This window comes from Orcinus orca, chromosome X, assembly GCF_937001465.1.
Source record: "Orcinus orca chromosome X, mOrcOrc1.1, whole genome shotgun sequence".
Taxonomy (NCBI): Eukaryota; Metazoa; Chordata; class Mammalia; order Artiodactyla; family Delphinidae; genus Orcinus; species Orcinus orca.
The window spans coordinates 29,664,007-29,686,099 of NC_064580.1; the positions used below are offsets into that span (position 1 = coordinate 29,664,007).

Consider the following 22,093-nt stretch of genomic DNA (forward strand, 5'->3'; position numbering starts at 1 on the left):
TATATGGGTTTTTATTTCATTTACTCTATTAATAAAGTGGCCATTGAAGGTGATGTTTCAGTCCAGTTTTTATTCAAATTATCACATAAAGGTGAATTAGTGGAATTTATCTCTAGCCAGGTGATTCCAATGAACACCCAGGGTTGAAAATTATTGTATTGGTTCTCAGGACTCAGGCATAATATTTGCATAAGCCCTGGGATGATGACAAGTGGCAAACGTTTTGGTAGCTGACCCCAGGCAGCATGGCCACTTTATTAACCAGAGGCATGGAGATAATATGGACATAAGTTTATGGTAAATAAAAATGTCTTTACCCAATTATTTATAAACTAATAATACTTTATAAGTAGTACACTATCTATTAAATAGTAATTCTGACCTTGCACAATTTGGGACTTATAAATAAAATTTTATTTGTGAGTAACAAATTATATTCATCATTTGTCAGACAATAAAAGTATTACTGTAATTAATCCTAATGATGCAGGAACTGATATTAGCCCCAATTTACCGATGGGGGAACAAAGGTTTACCTGAGTCAAAAGGCAAGCAAGGGGAGGTGGGAAAGTGGGAATCAGGTATTGTGGCCCTGGGGTCTGCTTCACCATTATGCTATATTACCTGTACAAATGATACTTTTTTAGAGATAACTTTTGTATCTATTCCTCATTTCATTTATGTCAGTGATTATCAAGAAGGAAAAATAGAAGAAAAAAGAAGGTCATTTACTGGGATTTTCTAGATTTTTGTCATTAATAGATAATTTTACTCTTTCTTCTCACCAAAACAAGGGGCCATTATAAGGTTTACGTTAATGACAGAAACCACCATACACTTTGAGACCCGGTTCCCGTCAAACATATGGTGACAAAGTAAAATGAATGACCAGACATTTTAAATATTTATAATGTTTCATTAAATGTAAGAAACAGAAAATCTGATATATTCCAGGCAAAAAAAGCAAACATTGCTTTAAAACAGGAAAACAATATTGATAAATTCAAGAAAACTTTCAGTCACATATGTACAAATACATAAAGGGTTTCTGTTGTCCGGCAGTAATGAATGGGCCATATAAAGCACATGAGTATTTTTCAACTCTCAAGGCTTAGAACATTTATCAAAGGTCACTGAATGCCCTGTGAAACAAAAGGCTTAAAACTAAGAATCCAATAAAGTAATGACTCCCAAATGCATAAGACTTTCACCATCACTGTCACTTCTACTTGACCACCTTTACTGTCACCCCCTCCACCACCAATATCTGCCAGTTCCCATACTAAATTTCTTAAAGTCTATCATCAGAATCTGTGCACGTGCTTAATCCCTCCTGCTCCCCTGCACCTCCTTGCCTTAAAAAGGCCATCCTCTTTCCTCCAACTCCTAACCACACCTTAAAAGACCCAGCTGCAAAGCCTGACACTAGACAGTGGTCTTCTGTCTCTAAATCTTAGGCACTAGTGTAGTAGGAGTTTCCATTGGAGAATGAAGTGAGGCAACGGTCTAACAGAATCATATGAAGAGTTTCTTTTTTTTCCCCCAAAACAGATGTGTCCATGCTCTTCTCTACAACACCACCACTCCCACCAATCGGTACACTGACATCTTGGGCCAGGGAAGAAAGCAAGGAGAACAGGTCAGGCACATTTTTCGAAAGCTCCCACTAATTCTCACACTTACCATTCTATTATACCCTGCAACCTGGTAGTGGAGGCCAGTTTTTATTCTACAGCCTCACAATAAATATTTTAGAAAGAACTCACCTGCAAAGTTTCTCTTCCAACAACAGAAATGAAACTTTCGATCCTCCCTCAAAATCAAACGTATTTATTTAGTATTTATTTTTCCACTGAATGGAATATGAAAAACAGTATTGTGTTCAAAAAGGACTCTGTGAAACAAAAATGCACCACTGTATTTTTTTTTTTTTTGGATTGTATTGGGATTTACCGAATTAACAAATGAGTTCCAGGAATGTCTGTCTTCTTATTTGCCAGTAACTCTGAGTAAAGAGGAGGCCCATGTGGTCCTGGCTCACCTGTATCCTGAGGACGATGTTGGTAAACCAGCTTAAGGTGTGGAGGGTCACTTACTGGGGCCCCAACTTGGGCCATTCCTGGGTCCTGATTTCTGCCACCTCACCTCCAAAAGGGAGCTCTGTCACATGAAGCACCTAGCAATCCCCCAAGACTAAAGTAGCCATGAATGGGGCCACTTTCCCAGTGACCACAGAGAAGCAAGGGCCAGGGGATGATGCTACCTCAGCCACTTCCTTCAACTGGAATGGAAGAGGGGCATACATCATGTAGGACTACCGGGGTTTTTTATAATAAATCTCAAAAGTGAATTAGTGTTTAATGTCTCTGAGAACAAAATCAAACCAAACTTTCCTTTCCACTTGGATCTTGATGCTATTTTATTCCTCCATCCATATAGCTTAACAACAGTTTAATTACTGAGATTCTTCAACTATCCAGAGCAATATTAAAGTTCAAAATGCAAACAAATTCATTTGCATTTTGACAGCATAAATTCAATATAGTAACAGTAACATAATAAAAAAGCTGCATGGTTGGATGCAATAGATTCTTGTGGCAAATACACTATGGCAACACTCAATTCAATCTTCCTGATTAAATACTTACAAAGTGGGTGAAGAAACTCTCAGATGTCATCACAAACCAAAGGTGACTCTTAAATACGATTGGAAGTCTGTTTAAATTATCACTAGTAAAAATGGGGTATGTTGACACTCTAAGATCATATTAATTTATGCAATAAAAACCCACTCTCAACTTCAAAAATTATGTTACTATATAATATCTGGCATATACGAGACATACAATAAATATTAATTGAATGCATAAATAATATCACTTATCAATCAGACATAAGACAATATAGTACAAAAATGTATACACTTTTCCAATCAGAAATACCAGAATTAAGATTATAAAAACGTCAACTTCCATTAAATCTGCTCCTGTTGAGACAGTCCACTGATTTAATTTGAATCAGTTTTCTAGCCATAAATGAGAATAGCAACACTTTACCTGACACATTGTTTCTCAAACATGCTGAGCTCACTCCTGCCTTGAGATCTTGCCATTTGCTTCCCTTTGGCACAGCTATTAGCATGGACATTCCCTCCCTTCGTTTAGGCCTCTTCTTAAATATTACCTCATCAGGGAGGCCTTCCCTAACTGACCATGTACCCACAGTAACACAACGTTTCACTCTCTAAATCTATCCCCTGCCTTTTTTCCCCCTTTTTATCATTTAATGCCATCTGCTATGATATACATATTTTACATATTTTTTAATTGTCTGTCTCCTCCCACGAACAAGGCATGCTCAATAAGAGAGGGATTTAGTCTGTTCTGTCCACTGATATTTCCCCAGTATCTAAAACAGTGCAGGGAACACAGGAGGTAAGAATTGTTAGTTAGATGGATGAATGAATGATTGAGCTTAATTTTCTAATTATCATTATTTATCTTTCTGAAAAAGCAGTGTTCCAAAAAATGCTACTCTCAATTCTCTGAATTCCAGAGATTTGGCTTTCCTATTTATAATTTAAACTATGAGAGTCACATACTTTATATTATCGGAACAAGTTGTGTCCACATTTTTTTTTTTTGGCCATACCACGTGGCTTGTGGGATTTTAGCTCCCCAACCAGGGACTGACCCGGGCCCCCACCCTCTGTCCACATTTTAACTGTGTGTTGTTTACAGAAAAGACTGTCATGGCTGGCCATATCGATTTAAACCTGATCAACTTACTGTATGTTAATAACTGCTGCTTATTAGGCCAATAATGAATTGTCAATACTCTCACACTGTCTCTATTCTATATTCTTTCACAAGAATCTTGCTGTTCCATGTCAACATTTGAGGAATGGACGTGACATCACCAGCATCATTTCTGGAGCTTCTGAGAAAGTAGTTAATATGTTTGGCCCACCTCAGTTGATAGAAAAATCGGGTGCTTAGGAATCACCTGAGCTCTCATAAAATTACAGATTCTGATTCTGTTGCATGAGGGCTGAGATTCTGCATTTTTGACTACGCCTCAGGTGATGTTGTTGCTAGTGGCTCCTGAACCACCTTGATCTGCAAGGAATTCTTATTTTAACATGATTAGAAGAAAAAAATGTATTAATGAAACCATGATATAAAATGACAAGTGAGTCTAAGATTACACACTGTTAAAAAGTTCACTGCAGGGTTTCCCTGGTGGCGCAGTGGTTGAGAGTCCGCCTACCGATGCAGGGGACACGGGTTCATGCCCCGATCCGGGAAGATCCCACATGCCGCGGAGCGGCTGGGCCCGTGAGCCATGGTCGCTGAGCCTGCGCGTCAGGAGCCTGTGCTCCACAACGGGAGAGGCCACGACAGTGAGAGGCCCCCGTACCGCGAAAAAAAAAAAAAAAGTTCACTGCAACAAATTCATTTAACAGATTAAAACTACTTAAGAAATTAATTCATTTATTCATCCATTCATTCAGATATTCACATGTGCAATGTGTTAGTCACTTCACTTAGGAGAAAACAACCCACCCATTTGTTCAGCAACTCTTTTGCTCTATTCACTCCCACATATGTTATCTCATTTCCAGGTTGGAACAGACATTTGAAAGAGAGAGACAGAAAAAAAAAAGATGAGCCAGAGTTGTCAGACATATTTTTCTCTCCACTCAAAGTGTTGATGGTGATTCACAATTATTTCCCATGTTATGGCTTGTATTTTCACCCAGAGACTATTCGTATCTCTCCTCCTGCTGATGTAAACCAGAACACAACTTCACTTGGCCTCCTTACTGACTTACTTTCATTTGTTTTTCCCTCACCATCACAAAGGTTTTAGTTTCCCCCTGCATGTCCTAACCACAATTATCAGAGAAGTTGATGGAACTTGCTGTGCTTATCTTTATGAGTCCTTGTAGAAATGTCAGTAAATCTCTTTTGCTCTCTGCAGGTTGCATTTTTCAATCAAATTAATTAGCTTATTCATAGAGAAGAAAATCTTCTGTTTTCCCTACGCCAGTAGTCTTCTTGTACTTCCACAGAGGGAAGTTTTGTCTTTTTCTTCTCTCTCCCTCACCTCCCACCACCCAAAGGGTATTCTACAGCATAAAAATGAAACAAAACAAAAATCATTTTGCCTACTCTTCTGAAGGTTTCCAGCTCGAGCATGTCAACAGATACTGTCTTGTCTTAATTATTTTATTTTAACTATGCAATCAATGGCACTTAGTTCTTTCATTTCAATCTCATAAACATTGTTAAAGATTGGTAATTGACCAACAGCAGCATGTTTATGTCAAGGTAGTGTGTGGCTAGAGATATCTTAACAAAGTTCTTTATTATATTAGCCTTTGCTTCATTATCAATTCATGTCCACAAAGATATCAGAATTGAAGAGGAAAGAAATTAATAAGGAAAGAATCCAGTGAGAATAGAATAAAATGGAAAGAAAGGAAGAAGCATCTACATATTTATGTTTTTACTTACATTCCTTTGAAAGGAATATTTTTAAATGTTTCAATAATAAAATTATAACTTCAAATGCAATTTTTATCACACTGCTCATGTTCCCTTGCCCCACAGAAAACATTCACAAACAAATCCTTTGGGGGAAAAAATGAGCAAGGGAATTAGAACAGGCTGGAGGAAAAAAAGAACAAAAAATATATATGAGGCATAGCTATACAGTATGGTTAAAATAATTAACCTACGGCTAGTCATCTTATTTATAATGATGATAATTCTTTACATTTCGTAATAATTTTGCATTCATAATCTACTTTTCATACCCTACCTTGGCCAGTATCTTTTAGAGGTGTGCCAGGTTCTGTAGAACTGCCACTGTTCCAGAAATCAGTAACTGAGGACCACAGAGGGAAAGTATGTCGCCCAGTTCACATAAATATGTGTTTGAGAAAGGGAGACCTTATCCCTTAGGCAAATTAGAGTAGATTTAGCATAAGTTGGAAATCAGAGCATTTTGTTACCTCTGTATTTTTAAAATTTCCTGTTTTGTTTGATAATTGTTAATGGTTTGTGGGATAAACAGCATTTCCTAGATACAACCTGTATAAAGGTAGCGTCTGTATGTATGAGGCAAGGATGCCTGTTTCCAGGGGAAAAAAAAAAATCTTGACTGTTAGAACAGCAAAAAAGAAAATAAATACAGCAGGAATGGTTTATAAATTAATGACTGGGCTAAGATAGTAGAATACATGCATGTATTATTACAACTACCTCCTGGCATAAGATACTAGCATCTCTTACCTGGGCTATGGCACTGATTATAACTGCCCTGTCTTCTTCTAGTGGTATTACCGATATTTTCTTTACCTGTTTTTCCCCTACTTAAAACCTTTTGATGGCTTTTTCTTGTACTTATGCTAGAACTCAAAGCCCTTGACTTTACCCTGACACTGCAATACACGACAAGACCCCTACGTATATTTCAACCCCATCTCATACTTCAGCTATCTAATCTTCCCTCCTACAACTCTCCAGCTATGCTGGCCTTTTGGTTCCTCTATCAAGCCAGACTGTCCCTATTTTAGGGCTTTTGCATTGGCTGTTGCCTCTGTCTGAAGTGTACTTCCTCCTGATCTGTATATGGTGGTTCCTTCTTGTCATTCAAATTTCAAATTAAATGGCACCGCCCCAGAAATAACATTCCTGGGTCACAAAGGCTAAGTTAGCCCCTCAAACTCAAACTCTATCACATTACGTTTTAATCTCTTCAAAAAACGTATTCCTATCTGATATTTTTTGTGTATATGTGTGTGTGTGCGTGTGTGTGTGTGTGTGTGTGTTTTAATTTTACTGGATGTCAGACTCTCTAGAGCTTCTGGAACCTTGCCTCTTGTGTTCATTACTATATCCCCAATGCCTTGAAATGTAACTGATATTTTGAGGCAGTCCATTAATATTTATTAATATTTGTGTGTATAGAGATACAGATGTAAATAGTATTATATACATATACACACACTATTACATATATAGTGTTTATATATATCACAATGACTATATATTGAATGTAATTTGATTACTGCTCATAGATATGTTCGTAGATAACTTATAACTTACAAGTGTAAATATTCATAGATTTTAGTTATCAGTTTATCTGTATTCCCAGGCAATTTTTTTACTTTTGTGATAAGACAACAACTTAAGAATTCTAGCTGTCTTTGGTTATATCTCATAGGCCTAGAGAAACCTTAATTATCATTCCTCTCACCCTAACTCTATGCTTAGGCAGGGGTAATGGCTTCAGACTGGGTCTACCCATACCCTATCTTTCTTTGTGGGAGCAAGTTGAAAGGTGCGGACTAATCTATTTTTTGTCTGTTAGCAATTTACTATGCCTTCCTACTCCTAAGTAGTCATATGTTTGGAAACAATAGGTAATGCTCCAAATTGAAGCTAATCATCAACATGGCCATGATAGCAGAAACCGAACAGGTAGCAATGTAGTAAAGCATTAAATAAAACCTCACATTATATTTTTTTAAATATTGGCAACATCCTATTGTTATAATCAGCTTTCGATTCCTCTAAAACAATCTATCAAAAGCCAGGTCCTCCATAGTTTGCATACTGGCTTATCTCATTTAGAATTTTATGCATGAAAACCCACAGAGTTAGTGAAAGTGGTGGGAGAAACTTACTATTATTTACAAACTCACAAGAAATTTCTGAATTTGCTTGGCTTAAAAAATCCTTTGTGTATGTGTATCTCAACAAATTGTCCAGACAAGTCTATGTGCTACAAGCAGTTCTGTATTAGTGTCTCATTTTAAAACCTCTATTATGTTTTAACAAAAGCTATGCCAGCTAAGAGGCTGTCCTTACCTTCTTGCTAATCATTCTAAAAGCTTAAATACAAACCGAAGTCCCCCAAACTTCCCTAAGGACAAACTATATTTTGATGTCAATCTTAGCTCAGTAATATTGATATTTCAGGTTTTACATCCTCCAGCAGGATGGGGGTGAGGAAATTACACATATATGTGTGTGTACATGGTCATCCATGCGTGTGTGTGTGTGTGTTGTCATCCATCACCTAATGGTAGATATCTCTTTAACAAGGGAATTTTTAAAAATTAACCTGTTTTTAAATGTTATAATAACAGATTAAAAACTTGGGATTTTAACTTTAGGCTGAATTCACCTTTTCTCAACTCAGTCTCAAGCTGCAATTAATTAACTGTTAGTATGAATAATTAATCCCATATTGTTAGTCCTATTGAAAAAAGAGAGTGAGGAACGATGGAGGTATTTAACCTCCAGAAGAGGATGGCAAAACAGAATGCACGAAGGAAAAGAGGGTGGTGCCACTATGGGAAAGGCAGTAAAGGAGGAGGTTTGATTTTAAAGACTTTCAAATTTTATCTGAGGTTGCTCTGTTTAAGTTGCACAAACGGGTGCAAACAAAAGTTGCAACCTGAAGAATGATGGCATATGACCACAAGTAGGAGGCTCTATATCTTATGATTTATAATAATAAATGGGTGGCATAAACTAGTTGAGCCTTGGGCATGGGGGGGAGAGTTAATAGTTATAATATGGCTATTATAATTCTCACATCTAGGGTTAGTTGCAATCGTCGAAATGATCACAGCTGGGGGAAAAGTCAACATGCACAGACTACTATCTCCAGGTTTAGAACAACAATATTCGTGAAAATTCTATCTTATATATGCTTTATTTATTCTTTCAAAATACACGAGCTTAAAAATGTGTTTTTCGAACTCCAGTTTGTTTCAGGACCCAGTTTGGGGAAAAAAAAAGATGCTCAGAGTCTGAAAGCTCGTGACGCAAAGCTGCTGAACGAGTACCGGGATCCGAGGGGACGTCCCCACACCTCAAGAAGCAGCGAGCAGGCAGCAGCTTCAGGGAGCTCAGCAGCTGTGTGGATGAAAGGCTCTTGGTGCTGCAGCCAGGAGTGACTGCTGTGCCTCTGAGGTGAGAGAGCCAACTTCAGGACACTGGTCAACAAGAGACCTCCCAGCTCCACGTAATATCAAACGGCGAAAATCTCCCAGAGATCTCCATCTCAACACCAACACCCAGCTTCACTCAACGACCAGCAAGCTACAGTGCTGGACACCCTATGCCAAACGACTAGCAAAACAGGAACACAACCCCACCCATTAGCAGAGAGGCTGCCTAAAATCATAATAAGGCCACAGACACCCCAAAACACACCACCAGACGTGGACCTGCCCACCTGAAAGATTCAGCCTCATCCACCAGAACACAGACACTAGTCCCCTCCACCAGGAAGCCTACACAACCCACTGAACCAACCTTAGCCACTGGAGACAGACACCAAAAACAACGGGAACTATGAAACTGCAGCCTGCAAAAAGGAGAGCCCAAACACAGTAAGATAAGCAAAATGAGAAGACAGAAAAGCACACAGCAGATGAAGGAGCAAGATAAAAACCTACCAGACCTAACAAATGAAGAAGAAATAGGCAGTCTACATGAAAAAGAATTCAGAATAATGATAGTAAAGATGATCCAAAATCTTGGAAGTAGAATAGAGAAAATGCAAGAAACATTTAACAAGGACCTAGAAGAACTACAGAGGAAACAATCAAAGATGAAAAACACAATAAATGAAATTTAAAATACTCTAGAAGGGATCAATAGCAGAATAACTGAGGCAGAAGAATGGATAAGTGACCTGGAAGATAAAATAGTAGAAATAACTACTGCAGAGCAGAATAAAGAAAAAAGAATGAAAAGAATTGAGGACAGTCTCAGAGACCTCTGGGACAACATTAAACGCACCAACATTCGAATTACAGGGGTCCCAGAAGAAGAAGAGAAAAAGAAAGGGACTGAGAAAATATCTGAAGAGATTATAGTTGAAAACTCCCCTAATATGGGAAAGGAAATAGTTAATCAAGTCCAGGAAGCACAGAGAGTCCCATACAGGATAAATCCAAGGAGAAACATGCCAAGACACATATTAATCAAACTGTCAAAAATTAAATACAAAGAAAACATATTAAAAGCAGCAAGGGAAAAACAACAAGTAACACACAAGGAAATCTCCATTAAGGTTAACAGCTAATCTTTCAGCAGAAACTCTGCAAGCCAGAAGGGACTGGCAGGACATATTTAAAGTGATGAAGGAGAAAAACCTACAACCAAGATTACTCTACCCAGTAAGGATCTCATTCAGATTTGATGGAGAAATTAAAACCTTTACAGACAAGCAAAAGCTGAGAGACTTCAGCACCACCAAACCAGCTTTACAACAAATGCTAAAGGAACTTCTCTAGGCAAGAAACACAAGAGAAGGAAAAGACCTACAATAACAAACCCAAAACAATTAAGAAAATGGGAATAGGAACGTACATATCCATAACTACCCTAAATATAAATGGATTAAATGCTCCCACCAAAAGACACAGACGGGCTGAATGGATATAAAAGCAAGACCCATATATATGCTGTGTACAAGAGACACACTTCAGACCTAGGGACACATAAAGACTGAAAGTGAGGGGATGGAAAAAGATATTCCATGCAAATAGAAACCAAAAGAAAGCTGGAGTAGCAATTCTCATATCAGACAAAATAGACTTTAAAATAAAGACTACTACAAGAGACAAAGAAGGACACTACATAATGATCAAGGGATCAATCCAACAAGAAGATATAACAATTGTAAATATTTATGCACCCAACACAGGAGCACCTCAATACATAAGGCAAATAGTAACAGTCATAAAAGGGGAAACAGGGGATTCCCTGGTGGCGCAGTGGTTAAGAGTCCGCCTGCTGATGCAGGGGACACGGGTTCATACTCTGGTCCAGGAGGATCCCACATGCCGTGGAGCGGCTGGGCTCATGAGCCATGGCCGCTGAGCCTGCGCATCCAGAGCCTGTGCTCCGCAACGGGAGAGGGTACAGCACTGAGAGGCACACGTACCACAAAAAAAAAAATTAAAAAAACAAGGGGGAAATCGACAGTAACACATTCATAGTAGGGGACTTTAACACCCCACTTTCACCAATGGACAGATCATCCAAAATGAAAATAAATAAGGAAACACAAGCTTTAAATGATACATTAAATAAGATGGACTTAATTGATATTTATAGGACATTCCATCCAAAAACCAAAGAATACACATTCTTCTCAAGTGCTCATGGAACATTCTCCAGGATAGATCATATCGTGGGTCACAAATCAAGCCTTGGTAAATTTAAGAAAACTGAAATCGTATCAAGTATCCTTTCCGACCACAGCGCTATGAGACTAGATATCAATTACAGGAAAAGATCTGTAAAAAATACATGGAGGCTAAACAATACACTACTTAATAACGAAGTGATCACTGAAGAAATCAAAGAAGAAATCAAAAAATACCTAGAAACAAATGATAATGGAGACACAACGACCCAAAACCTATGGGATGCAGCAAAAGCAGTTCTAAGAAGGAAGTTTATGACAATACAATCCTACCTTAAGAAACAGGAAACATCTCGAATAAACAACCTAACTTTGTACCTAAAGCAATTAGAGAAAGAAGACCAAAACAACCCCAAAGTTAGCAGAAGGAAAGAAATCATAAAGATCAGATCAGAAATAAGTGAAAAAGAAATGAAGGAAACAATAGCAAAGATCAATAAAACTAAAAGCTGGTTCTTTGAGAAGATAAACAAAATAGATAAACCATTAGCCAGACTCATCAAGAAAAAAAGGTAGAAGACTCAAATCAATAGAATTAGAAATGAAAAACAAGAAGTAACAACTGACACTACAGAAATACAAAAGATCATGAGAGATTACTACAAGCAACTCTATGCCAATAAGATGGAAAACCTGGAAGAAATGGACAAATTCTTAGAAATGCACAACCTACCAAGACTGAATCAGGAAGAAATAGAAAATATGAACAGACCAATCACAAGCACTGAAATTGAAACTGTGATTAAAAATCTTCCAACAAACAAAAGCCCAGGACCAGATGGCTTCACAGGCGAATTCTATCAAACATTTAGAGAAGAGCTAACACCTATCCTTCTCAAACTCTCCCAAAATATAGCAGAGGGAGGAACACTCCCAAACTCATTCAATGAGGCCAACAACACCCTGATACCAAAACCAGACAATGATGTCACAAAGAAAGAAAACTACAGGCCAATATCACTGATGAACATAGATGCAAAAATCCTGAACAAAATACTAGCAAACAGAATCCAACAGCATATTAAAAGGATCATACACCGTGATCAAGTGCGGTTTATCCAAGAAATGCAAGGATTCTTCAATATACACAAATCAATCAACGTGATACACCATAATAACAAATGGAAGGAGAAAAACCAGATGATCATCTCAATAGATGCAGAGAAAGCTTCTGACAAAATTCAACACCCATTTATGATAAAAACCCTGCAGAAAGTAGGCATACAGGCAACTTTCCGCAACATAATAAAGGCCATATATGACAAACCCACAGCCAACATCGTCTTCAATGGTGAAAAACTGAAACCATTTCCACTAAGATCAGGAACAAGACAAGGTTGCCCACTCTCACCACTCTTATTCAACATAGTTTTGGAGTTTTAGCCACAGCGATCACAGAAGAAAAGGAAATAAAAGGAATCCAAATTGGAAAAGAAGAAGTAAAGCTGTCACTGTTTGCACATGGCATGATACTATACATAGAGAATCCTAAAGATGCTACCAGAAAACTATTAGAGCTAATCAATGAATTTGGTAAAGTAGCAGGATACAAAATTAATGCACAGAAATCTCTGGCATTCCTATACACTAATGATGAAAAATATGAAAATGAAATTAAGAAAACACTTCCATTTACCACTGCAACAAAAAGAATAAAGTATCTAGGAATAAACCTACCTAAGGAGACAAAAGACCTGTATGCAGAAAATTATAAGACACTGATGAAAGAAATTAAAGTAGATACAAACAGATGGAGAGATATACCATGTTCTTGGATTGGAAGAATCAGCATTGTGAAAATGACTCTACTACCCAAAGCAATCTACAGATTCAATGCAATCCCTATCAAATTACCAAAGGCATTTTTCACAGAACTAGAACAAAAAACTTCACAATTTGTATGGAAGCACAAAAGACCCCGAATAGCCAAAGCAATCTTGAGAAAGAAAAACGGAGCTGGAGGAATCAGGCTCCCTGACTTCAGACTATACTACAAAGCTACAGTAATCAAGACACTATGGTACTGGCACAAAAACAGAACGATAGATCAATGGAACAGGATAGAAAGCCCAGAGATAAACCCACGCACATATGGTCACCTTATCTTTGATAAAGGAGGCAGCAATGTACAGTGGAGAAAGGACAGCCTCTTCAATAAGTGGTCCTGGGAAAACTGGACAGGTACATGTAAAAGAATGAGATTAGAACACTCCCTAGCACCATACACAAAAATAAGCTCAAAATGGATTAAAGACCTAAATGTAAGGCCAGAAACTATCAAACTCTTAGAGGAAAACATAGGCAGGACACTCTATGAGATAAATCACAGCAAGATCCTTTTTGACCCACCTCCTAGAGAAATGGAAATAAAAACAAAAATAAACAAATGGCACCTAATGAAACTTCAAAGCTTTTGCACAGCAAAGGAAACCATAAACAAGACCAAAAGACAACCCTCAGAATGAGAGAAAATATTTGCAAATGAAGTAGTTGACAAAAGATTAATCTCCAAAATTCACAAGCAGCTCATGCAGCTCAATAACAAAAAAACAAATAACCTAATCCAAAAATGGGCATAAACCTAAACAGACATTTCTCCAAAGAAAATATACAGACTGCCAACAAACACATGAAAGAATGCTCAACATCATTAATCATTAGAGAAATGCAAATCAAAACTACAATGAGATATCATCTCACAGCGGTCAGAATGGCCATCCTCAAAAAATCTAGAAACAATAAATGCTGGAGAGGGTGTGAAGAAAAGGGAACACTCTTGCACTGCTGGTGGGAATGTGAATTAGTACAGCCACTATGGAGAACAGTATGGAGGTTCCTTAAAAAACTACAAATAGAACTACCATATGACCCAGCAATCCCACTACTGGGCATATACCCTGAGAAAACCATAATTCAAAAAGTGTCATGTATCAAAATGTTCATTGCAGCTCTATTTACAATAGCCAGGACATGGAAGCAACCTAAGTGCCCATCATCGGATGAATGGATAAAGAAGATGTGGCACATATATACAATGGAATATTACTGAGCCATAAAAAGAAACAAAATTGAGTTATTTTTAGTGAGATGGATGGACCTAGAATCTGTCATACCGAGTGAAGTAAGTCAGAAAGAGAAAGACAAATACCGTATGCTAACACATATATATGGAATCTAAGAAAAAAAAATGTCATGAAGAACCTAGGTGTAAGACACAGACCTACTAGAGAATGGACTTGAGGATACGGGGAGGGGGAAGGGTAAGCTGGACGAAGTGAGAGACTGGCATGGACATATATACACTACCAAATGTAAAACAGATAGCTAGTGGGAAGCAGCCGCAGAGCACAGGGAGATCAGCTTGGTGCTTTGTGACCGCCTGGAGGGGTGGGATAGGAGGGAGACGCAAGAGGGAAGAGATATGGGAACATATGTATATGTATAACTGAGTTACTTTGTTATAAAGCAGAAACTAACACACCATTGTAACACAATTATACTCCAATAAAGATGTTAAAAAAAATGTGTTTTTCCCCTCCCTATTGTCACACTATAATTTAGTACTGGAATAACAATCCTCCCAGCATATCTAATGAGTTTCTTTGGTCGTATTTTAAAGGTTTTAATCTTCATAAATAATAGCTTAGTAAACTTAAGGCTCTTGGACAATTTCTTTAGCTTAATGTATTCAAATCCACAGTTGGCACTTCATTTCTTTTCATTTAAAAATAAATCTATCTTGTCTCAATAGGCTCTACATGAATACACACACCTAACAATGTAAATCAAAGCACCACATTCAAAATGATGAGATCTACTTGTTACCTTTATAAGAAATATGTCATTTTCAGAAATGTCTCAAAAATTCTTTTTTGATTAAGTCAATATATATTTTTAAGATAATTCACAATCATGCAAGTACTTGAAGAAGGATTTCCAAACACAGGAGAAACTTTTTTCAAGAGGATTTCCATAAACATATGAAAAATATTTTAAGAGCTTTTCCTTCAGAAGAGAAGTTTCCTGTCAACTGTACCTAATATGTGATTTTATGTGCATGATTTCCTGTGTAAACTTCACGTCTTCTATATTCACATTTTAATTTCTGGAGAAAACTTGGAAAATATTAACTATGACAACAACTTTAGGAACCTTTAAAGTATAGTTCTGTAGATAGTGGTTCTTCTCTCCAATATCTCCACTTCGATTACAAAAGTGAAAACCAAACTATAACAGACATGAAAATCTAACCAAAATGCCCCCTGAGGAAGAGCTGCATACTTTAGGAAAGAACTGAGAATCCTAACTTAAAGAAGAAACTGCATCAAAATAATAGTAAGATTCTAAAACTTGCTACTATTAGAAATTAAAAACAGACTTACTTGCTTTGTTTTTCCATGCTAGCTACCCTGAGGCATTCCCATCTTGAATTTAGGAGATTCATTTGTTCTTGAACTTCAGTTTCTTCATCTTCTGATAACTTCCCTGTCCCAATCAGCTGACTTCCCAATTGGAGAACATTGCCAACCCGTCCCTGATGGGATGTCAAATCCATCATATACCCCTGAGAAAGAAAGAAGTTGATAAGAGTTGACACTGTAGGGAAATCATTATGGTTTTGAATCTTTTTTTTCCTTTTTTTGCTATTTTAAATTTGTAGCCTATTTAAACTTTATTCCCAGTAAAAGTATTTTAATTTTTAAGAAAACTTAATACTGTTTTTAGTAAGAATTAAGGAAAATTACTAGCTTAGGTCAACTTCTGCAGAAGCAGACCCTGAGATCAGGACTTATGTGCTAGTGATTTATTAAGGAGGAGATCTCAGGAGAGATCTACAAGGGAGCCAAAGAAGCAGGAAACAGGACTGGGGAGGGGAGGAAGCCAAGTAAGTGTGTCATCTCAGGAAAAGTCTCCCACTGAGGGTAGTTCAGTCTGATACCCCACAGGTACTCTGGAGTGTAAGTTCTATCTCAGCATTGACCTTGACCCAAGAGAAGGGAGTTGGCCTTTCATATTCCTATATGAGTCTTTGGCAGAATCTAATCTCAGCATCTTCAAGTGTTATTCTCCAAAGGACAACTTCCAAAGCTGGCTACTGGAATGCCAAACACATGAACGTTTATTTTGTTTCCTTCTCAAAATAAACACTAAATTATCAAAATACAAGGATCTTATAGAGTAACTGAGGAAAACAGAGAGACTTATCATAAGTCATATGCCTTATTTCATTAATCAATGTTTTTTTTTTTTTAAAAAATATTTATTTATTTGGCTGCACTAAGTCTTAGCTGTGGCTCGGAGGATCATTTTCAGTTGCGGCATGCAGGATCTTTAGTTGCGGCATGTGATCTCTTAGTTGCGGCATGCGATCTCTCAGTTGCAGCATGTGGGATCTAGTACCCTGACTAGGGATCGAACCCGGGAGTCTTAGCCACTGGAGCACCAGGGAAATCCCCATTAATCGACGTTTTGCTTTACCTCATGAGTATGAAATTGTTCTTTCACTTCTTCTACATCATTAGAAATCTCTCCTTGTGCTTGCAATGTGTCCTCAGCTGAAAGAAGCCATGAGAGTACTTCTTCTAAAGCTGTCTGGTAACTGTCCAGGTTTACTTCAGTCTCCATCAATGAACTGCCAAGTGACTTGTCTTCAGGAGCTTCCAAACGCTGAACAATAAAACAAATTGGGTGTTATACAATTAGTATCTTGGCAGACTGTTCCAGTACATTAAATGATAAATCAAATGAAATATTTAAAATGCTAGAAATGTCCACTTGCATTATCAGAGACATGAACAGCAGAAACATACAATAACGAGCCTGCATTTTAACATCCTCACAAATATACACACAAATTCTCAAATGGCAGTTGGAATCCACTTCAAATTAATATTTTATTAAAGCTCTTGTAGATTACTATAAAGAGTGAATTAGTACATCATCTCTTCATGTTGTATTTTAAATGCCATGGATTTTCATCCATAGGTAAATTTTTTTAGTTCATATTTTCAATCCTTTACATATACATTATTGGTATTATATTTACATAACTTTTGCAATAACATTAAAGGAAACATCTCTTCCCAAGATCCCCTAATAAAATATTTCTAAAAATTCACAGACAAGTTATCAGTATGAAAATAAGTGGGGGAAAGGTAAAATTTAAAAAGAAATAACCTCATTCACACATCTTAAATTTCTAACAGTATAACGACTTCTGTGAGTTTAAGCCTTTATTTCCAGAAGGCCATGGTTTAAATAACAAGACATTATCTTAGGCGAAGTATTTGCTACCAGATTTATTTAGCAGGATGTTAACTGAGATTCCCAACAGTTGTCTTGTAATTTCTCCTTGGATCCTAAAGCTGAGAACAATGGTAACAAAGTGTTCATAATTCTAAAGAGAAGATCCAGGCCACCTATGAAGGAATTGCTAAGGGACCACAAAACTGTCCCACCACCCTTAATCCACTGCCTAGCTCAAAGGTGTGTAAGAGGAAACAAGGAGACTGGAGAAATCTGGTGAGAAAGGATTCCCCTGGAGTGCGATGCACGTCCATACCTTCCACCACCTCAAGCCAAGTAATGGAGACCTCAAGAGAATCACCTGTAGAGCTGACGGTAGCTTCTAGGATGGAATATTGACCTCTAAACCTGGCTGTGTATTTGCAGAGATTCAGGAGCTATGGTACCAGTACTACCAAGTGATGGGAGAGAGCTCTTGGGGTAAGCTATGTGCCTGCTGCTTTAACCTGAAGGCAATTATCAACAGCAAAAATTTGAACAAATAAGAAAATATGCATAAATTTTTCTTTAGGCCAACTGCACTCATGGCAGGTTGCTGGGCTTTAGAAATCCTGAGAAGGCCCACACTCAAGAGGGTTTCCTGCTGAGGTAAGGGACACAGGCAAATAGTTGAAGTAGTCACAGCAAAAATATTGGAGAAATATTTGGAGAGAAATCTTCTGAACACCCTATAAAGAGAGCAAGCAAACACTGGGCCCTAACAAACAGGATTTTACAAAGGAAACAAACGGCATTGTAAAACAATCAGAAACTACTTGGGGCGGGGGGGTGTGGGGGGCTGTGGGGGGGGTGGGGCAGGGTTCAGGACCTTGCCTAGAGAAAAATTCATCCTTTTGATGGTTCTTCCCTGCCATGCCTGCCTTGAATTTCCAGTCCCCAGCAATTCTGGGCCTTATCCCACTGAGCTGCTAGCACCAACTTAACTGTGCTCTTCTGATAAATGCTCCAATTTTGAAACTTTAATATGATAAATTTCTCTATTAAGTCCTTTAGGATGAAAAAGCATAGTGGCAGTCTTTGGTGTAATATTTTCATCAAATGATGCACTCTTAATCTATTTCTAGAGAACTGGCAGAAATAATGTCATCCTGTTAAGTCAAAATCACCCAACTCCAGTATCTCAAACAGAGCATAAATGCCCCAAGAGGGCTAGTTGCACTGGCCCTTCCCAAGGTCAAGGCAAGTTCTGAAGGGCTGAGGGGTTAGAACAAGTTTCATGGTGTATCCCTTCTCTCTAACCCTAAATACTACAAATAATAAGCATAAAAGTCATCATTAAGAGGAAAAAAGTCACAAAAACGTAGCCTGGGAGATGTGTGTAGACAGAACCAGCTTCATGGTTGGGCAACCTGAGCAGTTTTACAGTGCCCAAGACTCAGAACGACCCCTTGCTTGTTTTATCTGCTTTTTGACATTGCCGTCTTAAAATTCTTAATAATTTTATCTTTGAACTTGGATTTTGTAAGTGAAGTCCAATGGGGTGATGAAGTATGCATGTGAGCAGAGGAGATAAGTACAATAGGTGTGTTTGTCCCATTTGCATATAGTGTTTCTGATGTCCCATGAGCCTAGATTTCTGGTGGACCCATGACATGTGGGAGTTGAGCAGACTCAAAGTGAGCGGAAGGTAACTATGACTGAATGAGAGGGGCACTGACAGCCCCAGTAAGTCATGCTTTCACAGTTTGAATGGGAACTTGCTTCCAATGCAGAAAGAAGGCAATCCTAAGAAAACATGAACAATCAAAGAACCCTATCATATCCTTTCTTACTCTTATTTCTTTCCTGTATTAGCCAACCATTTATGCTGAAACTGATGACAGAGAAAGAAAGGGAAAGATAGGGCAAGATGGTTCCTTTCCTTTCACTCCTTCCTTAACTCATCAGTAAGCTGAAGGCACAGGACATGGGTAGAACTTACACCTATCAAGAAGTGAAATAAAAACAGCTTAGTTGTACAATGTTTCCATGTTAAGAATGAAATACATATGCATGCACAAGCTCTGAAATACAAATTGTGCGATGCTGGTGATTCTGCTTGAGTTAAACGATCTTATATTTGCATTTACAACTGCAGTTGCACAATATAACAATGGGCAGTAAAACTCATGCTAATACTTTAAAATTTTAATTTTCTTTATTCAGTATGTCAAATAGCAAATAAACACGGTGGCAAGTTGAGAGAAAGACCATAGAATTAAGTAAACAGCTTTATATTTTAGTAATTTTAATAGCACTTTCCTTCCTGCAGTTTTGAACAAGGGGCTCCGTATTTCATCTTTCACTGGGCTGTACAAATTGCTAGCCAGCCCTGTATGTAGGTGGAAAAAAAGTACAGTCCACTCCTGGATATTTTGCCTTCCCTGGGTTATGGGTGAGAAGAGATGGGACATTTATTATGTACAATAAAAAGTGGTTATAAAACCCAGGGGCTTTGGAGGCAAACAATCAGTGTTTGAATCTTGTCACCCTGGTAAAGTTACTTAGCCCCATCATTAGTCTTAGCTTCCTCCTATGTAAAATGAGAACAATAATACTTTCCTAAGATTGCCGTAAGAATTAAAGGAGAGTATATAAAGTGTTTGGCAGAATACCTGATCTTGTGCAAGAACCCAATACAGTAGGCGATAGCTATTAATTATTATTCGATTCTTCTACACATAAGAACCATTTTGAAACACAACCTGCTCCAAGGTTACCTTCTTAAGTCACTGTCCAGATTTCAAGGGCCAGATAATTCCTATAGAAAAAATGACCCAGGAAACTTCTAAGAGCAAGCATCAATTAAATCAAACCTTTCTGAACCTGAACCTCAATCTAGTTCCTATTTAAAAGTTCTAAAAATTATTAACAATCTTGAGTTCAAATAATCTTTTGCAAATGATAAATTGTAAACAACACTCTTACTCAAGTAACACAATACTATATTTTACTACTGTACAATTTGGATTAAAAAAGTAAAAGATCATGACTTACTGCTATTTACAGAGGCTTGAATTTTCGGAGAAAATTTTAGAAGGCAAATCTTTATACTTTAGGACATGCTGTCTAGCACTCATAAATTCTGAATCTAAAAGTTTTGCCTGAGGATGTTCATAAAACAAAAACTTTGCAAAGACAGCTATATTAAAGGTAAATTCAAACATGAATAAGCTATGTAAAATTACATAAGTAACTCAATTAATCATTATTTATATCCATAAATCAGCTCTACATATATACATGATTATGGTCAAAATTGTCAGCTAGACTCTGAGTCATTTTTTCTCTGTCTAGACCACTGTTTTTCAAATTTGTAAGTCATGATCCATCAGTGATTCATGAAATCATTTTAGTGGGTCATGACCAGGAATATTCTATTTAAAATTAAACAGAATAAAAATACCAGTCTGTGTAATTTATATTAAGGACTAGATTATTTAGTGAATTTTTGTTTCAGATATGTATATATATGTGTGTGTCTATGTATAAATGTATATGTATATATGTTCCGGATCAAGATGAAAAAAAAAATTTATAGCTCATGGAACAAAACTGGAAATGGTTCTAGAATTTCAGGTAAACCCATGAAAGAAGAAATTTGCTTGAATTCCACATTTGCACATTTGCAATAAAACCCTTGGAAAAACACATATTATTTTTATTTATTTATTTTTTTGTCCATCTTTGAAAGAGAATTTGGAAACAAACAAGGACACATAGGCTTATGCTTCTGGTTTTAGTTTCCCAAAATATGTATTCATTGTCATAGTATTACATATTTCACTTTAGCTTGTCACTAGTTCATACATATTATGGCAAAGAAAATTTTCTAGGGAACTTGATCTTTGCTTCTTATAGAAAAAGATCTATGTATAAGAAAGAGACACCAATCATTTCATGAATGGAGATGCTAGGATCAACTGGAAATAATTGTTTTCCTATGCTTTGATCTTATTTTAATTTCTGTCTTTATAAAAGTAGTTTATGTTTGCAGTACATTGGGCAAATAATGATTCAGATGAGAGGCATAACAATGGATGGATGAAACAATTCTGGTTGTTTTCAAAATTAAGAACACTAAAATTTATTCAACATTACCCACATACTTCAAAGGCTTAATTACTACCCTTTTGCACGAAGAATTACTAGATATTGTCACCTGTGTTCCTTGAAGATGTTGCTAATGCATAAAGGTGAAGGAGTAGACAGCAGAAGAGTAAAGTAATGGGGGAAGACAAATAAGTATATGTGTTAGTCCTGCAATGTCCAGGACAAATATCTGGAAACTCATCTCTAGTAATAGAAATTGACATAATAAAACAGAGTGATAGGCTTGACACGACTCCATACATAAATATTTTTTAAAAACCAGTTTACTATCTAGCTGACCTGGGATAAGTTATTCAACCTCTCTGTGTCTCAGTTTCCCCATCTGTAAAACAAAGAAAATAATAATATATCTCCATAGGACTGTTGAAAAGATTATATGTAATGATGCATATAAAATGCTAAGCACATTCTAGTTTCCAAGAAATGCTTTGCAACGCCTGTACTTGGGGACCAA

General features: G+C 37.2%; 1 protein-coding gene across 1 annotated transcript in view; it reads right to left on the reverse strand.

The window, feature by feature from the left end:
* The window catches only part of DMD (dystrophin), a 2,251,544-nt gene that overhangs the window by 1,539,694 nt on the left and 689,757 nt on the right, over positions 1-22,093 (reverse strand). Inside the window, exons 10-11 of the mRNA XM_049704774.1 lie at positions 16,720-16,908; positions 15,624-15,805 (exon numbers count right to left, since the gene is read on the reverse strand). Coding sequence (XP_049560731.1) covers positions 15,624-15,805; positions 16,720-16,908 — 371 coding nt within the window. The remainder of the gene's footprint in view (positions 1-15,623; positions 15,806-16,719; positions 16,909-22,093) is intronic.